The 12,199-nt window shown below is 36.7% G+C and overlaps 2 protein-coding genes across 2 annotated transcripts in view; one reads left to right on the top strand and one right to left on the bottom strand.

Moving 5' to 3' along the window:
• si:ch73-51i5.2 overlaps positions 1-12,199 on the top strand; it is a 278,670-nt gene that overhangs the window by 230,145 nt on the left and 36,326 nt on the right. The window lies entirely within an intron of this gene.
• The window catches only part of zgc:110716, a 63,310-nt gene continuing 57,430 nt past the window's right edge, over positions 6,320-12,199 (bottom strand). Inside the window, exon 3 of the mRNA NM_001017586.1 lies at positions 6,320-6,855. Within this exon, the coding sequence (NP_001017586.1) occupies positions 6,619-6,855 (237 nt within the window). The 3' untranslated portion in view covers positions 6,320-6,618. The remainder of the gene's footprint in view (positions 6,856-12,199) is intronic.

Here is a 12,199-nt window from a genome sequence, read left to right as displayed (position 1 = left end):
TGGTGCTTCTATTGGCTGTCGCTTAAGAAAGGCGCTCTTCATTTGCATAAAGTTAAAGTATTCTCCAATTTGAGGTTAGATACGCCTACCTGGTTGCCAACGGTCGCTGTTGCTTGCATGGACGGAGGTCGCCAGAAGCCACTGACGCTCCGAACTTGAAATGAATGGTCGCTTTGTTGCTGTGAGTCACTTGTAGGCTTAAGTGTTGAACGTTATGGTAAGACAGTGTTTTGCCTGTACGAGGTTCCACCACCACATCACAGACAATATTGCCATAAATCTTCTCATGACGTCAGTGTTATCCGGCTAAGGTTCGATAGACGCTCTCCCATAACATTTCCGTGTGTATTGTTTTGTGACCCTGATGGAAGGCAGTGTAGTGCCGGTACAGGAATCACGCAATCTTGACATGCAATGACAGTTCTACGTTGAATTATGTCACAAAAGAGCCACGCCTACGTAGTCGCCAGTCGTCGTTGTGGCTCACGTAGACAAAGGTTTCCAGAAGTCGCTCACTCTTCGTTGAAATGAATAGTCACTTTGTCGATGTGAGCCGCTGGTAGTGTGAATGAGGCTTTAATGTTGAACGCTATTGAAATACAGCATATTACCTGTACGAAGTCACACCACCACATCACAGACAACATTGCCATAATTCTTCTCACAACGTCAGTGTATATTATCCGGCTGAGGTTCCACAGATGCTCTCCCATAACCTTTTCCCTGTGGATTGTTGTGTGACCATGATGGAAGGCATTGTAGTGCCAGGACAGGAATCATGCAGTCTTGACATGCAACAACAGTTCTACAATGAATTATCTCAGATAAGAGCCACGTTTACCTGGCCGTCAACGGTTGCTGTTGCTCACGTAGAAGGGAGGTCGCCAGAAGTCGGTTACTGAAATGAATGGTCGCTTTGTTGCTGTGAGTCGCTCGTAGTGTGGATGAGGCTTAAGTGTTCAATGTTATTATAAGACAGCGTATTGTCTGTAGAAGTTTCTGCTTCCACATCACACAACATTGCCATGATGGTAGGCATTGTAGTGCCAGGACAGGAATCATGCAGTCGTGACATGCAACGACAGTTCTACGATGAATTATCTCCGATAAGAGCCACATCTACCTAGTCGCCAACGGTCGATGTTGCTCACATGGACGGAGGTCGCGGGAAGTTGCTCACTCTCCGTTGAAATAAATGCTCGATTATTGCTTTGTTGCTGCGAGTCGCTCGTAGTGTGAATGAGGCTTAAGTGTTGAATGTTTTTGTAATACAGCGTATTGCCGGTAAGAGGTTCCTCTACCACATCACAGACCATATTGCCATAATTCTTCTCATGACATCAGTGTATATTATCTGGCTGATGTTCCACAGAAACTCTCCCATATTGTTTCCCCGTGGATTGTTGTGTGACCATGTTGGCAAGGAGTGTAGTGCCAGGACAGGAATCACGGAATCTTGACATGCAACAACGGTTGTTTGATGAATTATGTAAAGTAAAAGCCAATGCAGCTAAAAACCAGTTGCCAAAAATTAGTGGACGGATCAATTAAGGCTTTTGTTATGCTCTTCTGACACTTTGCCTAAATGCTACACGCTCTCAATCACACACACACACTCATACACAACGGCCAATTTAGTTCATTCAATTCACCTACAGTGCATTTCTTTGGACTGTGGGGGAAACCGGAGCACCCGGGGGAAACCCACACAAACACGTGGAGAACATGCAAACTCCACACGGAAATGCCAACTGGCCCAGTTGGGACTCGAATCAGTAACCTTCTTGCTGTGAGGCGACAGTGCTAACCACTGAGCCACCGTGCCGCCTCAAGTCATCTAAATAAAATGAACTACTTCAGGGCAAGAACACAGTTTATTCGATCTCTTAAACTCCAAACAAGCACATCCACCCAGCGGATCACTTTCATCATGCAGTGGAGATGCACTCAAGACTGTTTGCTGAATGTCTCATGCTGTGCTCATGGATGTGTCGTGTTCCAGAGCTGTTGCACAGGATCAACACTTCTTGACTGTTGTAATAAGCTGCAGACAGATTTTCGCAGGAAACAGCGGGTCTCTAAAGGCCACGCAGGTTCAGCCGGGCCTGGTGCGATGCACATGTCAGAAGCGTACATGTGTTTTCCATCATTAATTAGCTTGGATGTTTGCTGCATGCAATCACCAGATAACCGCAAATGATTATGTAACTTTTTTTTTTTTCGATAATGCTCGCCAACACAAACCATGCGCAGGAATGTGAATGAACTTGGGTTGTGACACTGAAAACACATTGTTGGCACACACAAACTTGATGTTTATTTGGAATGGCTGAGATGTTGTTGTCATTGTTTGGATTCCTCGCTCTTGATCGCAGCATTATTACAGGAACATGACTCTTGCCATAAGCTATTAAAAGTTTATAGAGAAATGAGGCACTTGTATGATTGTGCAACAAATGTATGAATGACAGTGCGGTTTAAGAAGTATCAAACACGAGGCGCAGACTAGTCATCTAGCAAGCAGATAAAGCATATGTTGCTGTAATCTCTGGATTAAACTGAACTGAACATAAATGTAACTTTTTTTTTTTTTGCTTCTACTTATGTGTATTTAAATGTCTGAAACCTAAAATAAACATTATTTATTAATGTATAAGCTGTTTGTAACGTACAAGCCATGTACATTTTCCTGCAATGATAATCCCATGGTAATGCAATTGCTTTTTGGTTCAACAGTTAAAATAAATCTACAAACATTTGGTGCTGTTATGTACACTATTGCAAAAACAATGTGAATATTCTTTAAAGAAACAAATTATAAAAATTAAAAATGAAAAAATTGTTAATAATATTTTGAAATGCAGTATGAATAATTGTGCATAGTCACTATCACAATATAAAATAACTAAAAATAAATTCATATGAAATTCAAACGTTCTGGATTATAAATTAAATTCCCAATTTTGGTATTGGATTCCACAGTTCTGTCCGCATTTTCCACATTGCATATTGGGTATATGCAGAAATATGCAGAAGGACTTTTCATTTTTCAGTAACCCACACTCAAAAAATATGTTTTGCTTGTTCAAACTACTTAATTAAAATGAGCTGAAACAATGCAATTCTTGAGTTTTAATTCGGACAACTTAACGTTTTTTTATGTTCAATCCACATAATTTTTTTTATAAAAGTGTTAAGTTAACTTAATCAGTTTGTGTTGGGTCAACATGAATGAATTAAGTGGAACCCTGCATTTTTTTACAGTGTAACTGTTGAACTATGCCATTACAAAAATGCTGCGTTTAAGGTCTGTTTTCTTTAAAAATCAACGATCTTCACTGCCTGATTGATATATGATTTATCCACTATATATATCGTGGGCAGAAACACTACCTGTTCAAATACTCTCTTTTAGCACCTTTTTCAGATGACAAAACACACTCAAAGAGTTAATTGGGGGGGGGGGGGGGGGGGGGGGGGTCTAACTTAATTGTTTTATGTTTAATTAACTTATATTTGTAAAAACAATTAAGTTAACTTAAACTATTTGTGTTGGGACAACATAAAGGAATTGTGTAGATCCCTGCATTTTTACAGTGAACATTCAAAAAATGATATATGCTGATATATACATTACATATTTAAAATGAGCTGCAACAACACAATTATTGTTTTAGGGGAGACAACTTAATAATTTTATGTTCAATCCACTTAAATTTGTAAAAACTAATAAGTTAAAGTTAAATTCCTTCATGTTGATTCTACAAACAAATTGTGTGGAATCCACTTTCTTCTTATTTTTTTATTTTAACAGTATACTATAAACAAACATTTTTTCTTTTCTTCATTTTTTTGATGAAAACTGCTGTTGCTTCTTGGTGGTTGCTTACTTTTCCAAGTCAAAATAGACAAAACTCTAAGTATGATCGCTTATGTGAACCAATGCTATTCTCAAAAAATCCAAATGATCATATTTCATTCAACCACATGCTCATTCACTTTGCTGTACTAAAATCATTCATTTTTCCATAACAGCGGTTTGGGTTGAGTTACGTGCCAAGCTTTTATAGGTACAACAGTATAAAGGAAGAACTGACTGGGCTCTTCGCAATAATAGTGATATAATACTGTGAATAACCACAGATATACAGTAAATATGGTAATATTCCAAACAAACCAGGACTGATTAACCGAAGCGCACGTTGTCCTCTTCTTAAGATAACTTTAGACATCAGACACCCAAAATCAGGATAAGCCAATGTTGAGAAACTTCCAGAAGGATCCATCTGACCCTGATGCAAAGATACTGTTAGTTATGATTCTGTTTCGCAACTAGTATCTTTTATGTAACCCTTTGATAAGACAGATTCCAGTGAAATGAGAGCTGTTAAACAGTAGGTATGTTAAATGCAACCAAACAATCCATTTATAGTCAGACTGATGGCTAAATTGGACTGAAAAGATTTTGTGTAAACACCTCAATCAATCTAAATGAGCTCAATATGAATAAAACATATTGTATTGAAAGCAGTGGAGCAAATTTTGAACAATCCGTGACCAATTTAGCCATATAAACCCAAGCTTTCAAAAACTTTTCCCACATACAACACGCCATGATACAGTGTTTCCTAACCACTTAGTACTGTAAATGTTATTACATTAACATTTGTGAAATGTCTGTTACAAAAGCTTTTTTTAAAGACATTTATAATGTTAAGTTTAAATGTAAAGTAAGCTAATGCTAAGCTAATGACAATAAAATAGTAAACTGAGATGTTTATGTAGCCAACTGAAACATTTCTGAAGCAAATCAGAAACGCTTTTTCAGTTTTTTTTCTTTTCTCCACTGCAATACATATTTTGCTATTTGATTAGCTTAAATAAACACTTACACTGTGTCCTAACAAGATGCGACAAGATTCTGGTGTCAAACAAAACCCGACATAACATGACAGAAACATGTAAAGGGGAAATGAAGCGCTCAGTTAAGTTTCGCCCACTGAAGCTAAGCAGGGCTGCGCCCGGTCAATACCTGGATGGGGGACCACATGGAAAAGCTAGGTTGCTGCCGGAAGTGGTGTTAGTGAGGCCAGCAGGGGGCACCCAAACTGCAGTCTGTGTGTCCTGCGGTCCTAATGCCCCAGTATAGCGCCGTCTTTCAGATGAGACGTTAAACCGAAGACCTGACTCTCTGTGGTTGTTAAAAATGCCAGGATGTCCTCTGAAAAAGAGTAGGGGTTTCACCCCGGCACCCCGGTCAAATTTGCCCACTGGCCTCGGTCCATCATGGCCTCCTAACCATACCCATACCATAACTTTCTTCATCACTCATGTCTCTTCATGTCTCCTCTCCACCAATCAGCTGGTGTTGGGTGTGCGTCATCCATTTGGATGCTGCACACTGGTGGTGGATGAGGAGACCCCCCCCCCCCCCCCCCCCATTATGTAAAGCGCTTTGAGTGCACAGAAAAGCACTATATAAATGTAAGGAATATTTATTATTAATTATTATTATTTACATTATTTTGTAAATTTATGGACGATTTTAAGATGCGAATAAAGCACAATATTTATTATGTCAAAAACTATTATTGACATTTCCGTAGACGTCAATGTGCACTTTACATCCATAAATGTTATTTTTTGCTCGTACGTTTGTGTATTTAAATGTCTGAAACCTAAAATAAACATTATTTGTTTGTAAACACTAAGCTATCTACATTTCTATTTGTAACTCCTGTTTATAGCTATAGCTATATCTATATATATATATATATATATATATATATATATATATATATATATATATATATATATATATATATATATATATATATATATCATCTTCTTTGGCCTTAGTCCCGTACGTTTGCGGGGTCGGCTCTTTTGGAACAAGCCATTTTAGACGAGTCCATATGATAACGACTTTTTTTTTTTTTTCACACATTCCGGCCGGCCTGTCTTCTGGGCCTGTCACCCTCATACATTCATACACTACGGACAATTTAGCTTACCCAATTCACCTGCAGCATGTCTTTGGACTGTGGGGGAAACCGGAGCACCTGGAGAAAACCCACGCAAACGCAGGGAGAACATGCAATGTTTGCATATCCTGCACTTGCTGCTATTGCACTTCTGGTTAGACCTAAACTGCATGTCGTTGCCTTGTACATGTGCATTCACAAGCCGTGTACATTTTTCTGCAATTGCGGAAAAGCAAATTTGAATTTAGCAGCTGATCACAATGCATTAATCACACCAGTAAGATCTTACCAGCTTGATCTTAAGAGGAAATGTAATTTTTTTTATGTTTTGTCAGTTTAGTGGCTAATTCATATGAATTTGTACGAATTTGAGTTCAGTCATACGAAAATTTAAAATTAAAATAAAAAGGAGGAATTAAAAAGAAAATTAAAAAGGAAGCGTGGCACCCAACCCCACCCCTAACCCCAACCGTCTTTGGGCGAAGAGCAAATCGTACTAAATTGTACGAATTAGATCATACGAATTCATACGAATTAGCCACTAAATCAAAAAGTTATGAATTGCCGTAAGATTGCATTGGATCTTGTTTACTGAAGTAAATAAACCAATTGATCTCCAGCCTAGTTTTCATTATCAATACAGCGCTCTAGTAATTAGATTGCAAAATTTAAGGTTCATATGACAAGTTACAGAAACTAAAAGTGCATATAAACATAACTTTGTGAGCAACAGAAAGATCTCACAGCAGATACAGCATCGCACACAGATTAACATCTCAGATGAAGAACAACAGGTCTTACCTTTCTTTGATTTGGCACCAATCTTTAGTTTGGATGGCCATGCAATCTGAGTATCTGTCTCCACCATGACCTGTGAGGAAAAAAATATATATATATGCACACGTTAAAACATACTACACTTTTTTTTCAGCCAGTTTAACATTTGGTAAATGTTTTTCACACCAAAAACCTCAAATTTAATTAAAGGGATAGTTTACTCAAATTTAATTCCGTCAATAATGTTGTTGCTTTTTGTATGTAGTAAAACTACAGTATATTTCAAGTTGTACGCATATACAGTACATAATTATTAAAGTATTTTGCAGGCCATTATGCCAACATTAGGCGGGGCTAAAGTTATATTATGACATGCGTTGCCCGCTATGACTCTGATTGGTGGGTTTTATGTACAGCATCATGGGTAATGTAGTTTTCAGCACAAATTCTGCTATTCAGTGAGAGCACATACAATTAATTCAGTTGATCATACTAATGTGCTCGTTATACTCATTTTATAGCTAAGGATGTCAACTAGTTTATTAATTTTTCATTTTTTGGATTCATACATTTTTGGTTTTATCAAGATTTAAACATTTTTACAACATGTCCATACTTAATGTTTATAGTGTTACCAAACAGAGTCTCTTATTATCAAGTTTGCCGTTGATTTAATATACAAAACATTTATTTTGTTAAATATTACTATGCAATAAAATAACCTCATAAAACTGATGTAGTTTATTCATACATAAGTGGAATTTTCCGGTCACATCATGATCCTTCAGAAATTATTCTAAGGCCAAGTAACTATAAAAAGGAAATGCATGTTTTAATTTAGCATGGACTCGTTAAATTGATCAAAAGTTACAGTAATTAATCTTTTTTTTATTTTATTTTTAACTTAATTAACATTTTTTATCTGGAAACCAGTGTAATTCCTTAATGATTATATGAGTGGTATAGACTGGACTTACATTTCAAATTTATGAAATTAGAAAACTGTTATTTTAAATAGTAACAGTATCTCATAATATTATACCTACTACTGTACTTTTGCTCAAATAAGTGCTATGGTGAGCAAAATACATTTTATCTGTAGTGCATAAATGATTCATACTTTTGTTCTATGATTAGAATAAGAACATGTATCCGTGTTAATCCACATATCAATAAACATCAAGAGCGGGTTTGCTTAATACTGTATGTTATTAATGATAAACCACTAATTACTCGCACCATCAAAGCAGAGCCAAGAAAGAGAGATGTGCGTTCCTGTATTTCCACAGTACTGAACACGGGAGGGGTTTTTGACCTTTCTTTGAGATTTAGATGACAAGAAAAAGAAAACAACACGCTTACTCGGGTTATTCATAATCAAAATATTTACCCCTCAACCATAACAACGCATAATGGTGTGTTGGGAATTTCATTAAGACAAATTCAGTAGTAAAGACTTAATTTAATGAAACAACTATGCTGAAATACCAACACGTGAATGATTTGGTTCAGGTCAGGACTTTTTTTTTTTCATAAAAATCATGCTAACTTTATCTAAGTAATTTTTTAGTACCATTTTGTTCAACTTTAAGGTTGATTATTTGAATCACATCAGTTATTTATACCCATATTTATATGCATTTAATTGACTTTTGTACAGATTTCCATCTTTAAGCATCACAATTCTGAAAGGAAATCATATGTAAAGTTAGATACAAGCTAATGACTATGGAAAATTACTATAGATGCACCAAAATAAAAGTTCTGGGACAAAAGCAAATATTCTGGATGCACTTTGCTGAAAACCGAAACAGAAAATGATTTGTAAGAATAGTTTTCAATAATAAAATTTTGTAGGCATTTTAATTTTAACTTAATAACTTTTACTATATAGATTTAAAAATAACACAAGCCAATAAAAAAGGAATCTAGAAAAAATGTAAAATAAATCTAATTTAAATAGTAGATTAGAACGAATAATTTTTCTTTTATGCAAATATCCAAAAGATATTTTTTCTACTGTAAATATATCAAAACTCAACTTTGACTTAATTTAAACAGCGTTAAAGGCAATACCTTAATACAGGAGTGTCCAAACTCGGTCCTGGAAGGCCGGTGTTCTACATATTTTAGTTCCAACCCAAATTAAACAAACCTGAACCAGCTAATCAAGCTCTCTCTGGGTACACTAGAAACTTCCAAGCAGGTGTGTTGAAGGAAGTTGAAGCTAAACTATGCAGGACACCCGGCCCTCCAGGACCGAGTTTGGACACCCCTGCCTTAATAGGTAATATTAGAAATATGAAAAATAAATAAATGTTCAACAACTTTAAACGTAAAGTAAACACAAAACAAAAGTAACCATCTGGAGCTCCTCCGCAGAATTTGATACTAAATACTTGTGACAATACTTTTAAACTGCGGTCACATTGCAACTTTCACCCCATAAACTTCCATTCATATGCACGTGGATGCCATAGACTGGAAACGCAAGCTCATGCGACAAGTTGTGCAGTTCGCTGCATTGCAAAGTTCAAGCTAGGTCAAACCTAACCTTTGAAATCACATCAACTGACTGCATAAGACCAATGAAACTGTATAAACTACCTGACAAAAGTCTTGTTGTCGAACCATGTTTTAGGAACAACAAATATTATCTTGACTTTTAGCTACTCATTTAGTATCAGAAGTGGCTTTTATGAAAGGCAAAAGCCCCTAGATTGCGCTTATTTTGTCCAAAATTAAACATGATCATGCCTTGATTTTTAATTATTTAATTAGGACAGCAAGGTCTGACTTTGCTTAGATAAAAGTCTTGTCACTTAACAGAAATAATGTGCAGTGTAGAATATAAAGTCATAGTGCAGTGAAAAAAGAATTAATATTGTTTATGACTCCCATGAGCTTGGAGGACTGCATCCATACATCTTTGCAATGACTGAAATAACTTATTGATAAAGTCATCTGGAATGGTGAAGAAAGCGCTCTTGGCAAACAAAGCGTTCTTTGGATTTATCTTCAATGCCTCCTCCATCTTGCCTGACTTGCTCAATAATGTTCATTGCTGGTGACTGGGCTGGCCAATCTAGGAGCACATTGACCTTCTTTGCTTTCAGGTATGAGAAGGAGCGCTATCCTGCTGGAGAATTTGCCCTCTCCTGTGGTTTGTTAATTAATGGGCAGCACAAATGTCTAGATTCCTCAGGCTGTTGATGTTGCCATCCACTCAGCAGATCTCTCGCATGCCTCCATACTGAATGTAATCCCAAACCATGATTTTTTTCTTCACCAAACTTGACTGATTTCTATGAGAATCTTGGGTCCATGCCGGTTCCAATAGGTCTTCTGTAATAGGTCTTATTATTCCTAGTCATTTCTCTCATAGCCAGCTGAATCGGAGGTTCTAAAACAATCCCAAAAATGAGCGCACTTCCGCATTGATGAATAAGGTCAATTGGCAGCATATATAATCATTGTGATGAAAATGTTCATGAATCAAGCGGAAATGTAACCGGACACAACCGCAATCCCCAATGTAAAAATGTTATGTGATATAATGTGAAACCACCCATTTCGCTGTCACATGTGTTTTGGAGTTAGAGTAAAACAACACCACCTAATTAAAAAATCTCAAAGTATCTAGAGCTAAAAGTTAGAGATCTCAGGAACCGAGGGCTCTATAAATGGAAAACAGAGAAATAAAACTGTATATATATATATCCCTCTGAATATTAGCAGCATTACAAATGGAGCATGGAAAAGCCTTGCAGCCATTGAGAGAGATTTACAAGCAGAGTAGAAAAGCATGGGCTGGTAAAGTAAAAGTCATTGTGCGATCATTATATCTACATCCTGATGGGTCAAGAGTCATACGCTGCTGCTGTCTGGGTGATTACAGAACCTTTGAGATCTTACAAACAGATCGTCTTCTTTAGGGGACGAGCAAACAAGCTGATCTCACTTCTGGGCAGTAGGCACTTCCCAGTGCTCTTACTAGCAGATGTCAACACTGGATCTGTTCCAAAACCAAGTGAAATGCCTCTGTTGGGAGCATTATTAGACTACATAAGCACTCCTGATGCAAAGGCTGGTTTAAACGGTTGGCATAAGCTGTTTTGGCATTCTTGGGGTTCAATTTGCACCATTTACTACACAATTCAAAGCAGTTTACAGAGCAGTTTTCACGACAATGGCAGAGTGAACATACAGTATAGCAAACATAATTAAAAAGGGCCATTTTAACATTTTAATAACAAAAACACTAAGTTTTCACCACTTCCCAAGTTGATTGTTTACATTGTTTTTTTTTATTCTAAAGTCTGATGATTAAACATCCAAAAAGGCGTTATTAAATATAAAATGCATCTCTTTTTAGCTTGAAACCCTGACCACTGGAAGAAGTTGCATGTTCAATTTTTTATTGTGTCTAATTTGGAAATTTTGTTTTAAAAATAAATAAATAACTAATTTATATATACAAAACAGTTCTGTCTGCTTCTCGAATCTGATTGGCTGTTTGGTAGCCATGCAATATTTCTGTAATAACAGCACTCATACAGCCTCCTCTCCCTTATGTTTTAGCAGATGAATAAACCCACAACAGTTTGAAAAATATTGCAGCTGTTGGGCAACAATCTACTTTTAATGCTTTTTCAGGCGAGACTGTAGTTTAGATTGGAACTATTTAGTTTATTTATAAGTATAGTGCAGGGGTGGCCAACCCTGTTCCTGGAGAGTGACCTTCCTGCAGATTTCAGTTGCTACCCATATCAAACACATCTGTACCAATTAATTAGGACCTGAACACCACATGATAATTACAAGCAGGTGTGTTTGATATGGGTTGCAACTGATATATGCAGGAAGGTGGCTCTCCAGGAACAGGGTTCGCCACCCCTGGTATAGTGCCTATTTTAAATATTTATAATTGTGGAGATTCAGCACGTCTGCATCCATCAGCCTGTCATACTTAGCAAAGCAAAGACGGTTGATGTTGTCTATCCACAAGATGGCGACAGAGACAGCATAAGCCCTTAAAGGAGAACTCGATTTCTCTCTTTTGTATGTTGTAGTGCTGTATTTATACCATAATAATTGTAGTATATTGAGTGTGAGATGGGACTTATCAGGAATGTATGCATTTTGTGTTGGTGACTTTTTTTATATATATAACCCTGAGTTACAGAGCCATCTGTTTGTTTCTAATGAGTCTCTTATTTTTGTTACTGCAGACTAGTTCAGTAAAAAGCAACGAATAAAGAAATGCCCGCATGAGTTTAGCATTTTTTTTTGCTGTTTTGTCATCATTTTAGACATTATGCTAAAGAATCATTCAAACACTAGCTCTAAAATTATGTTGATGAATTTGTTACAAAAGGATTTTTGAGACTCTCCGTGTTTATCTTTTTTATATACATGATTATGATATGCTGTATAGT

This window comes from Danio rerio, chromosome 12 (assembly GCF_049306965.1).
Source record: "Danio rerio strain Tuebingen ecotype United States chromosome 12, GRCz12tu, whole genome shotgun sequence".
NCBI classification, from domain to species: domain Eukaryota; kingdom Metazoa; phylum Chordata; class Actinopteri; order Cypriniformes; family Danionidae; genus Danio; species Danio rerio.
This window is presented reverse-complemented; position numbering and strand designations above follow the sequence as displayed.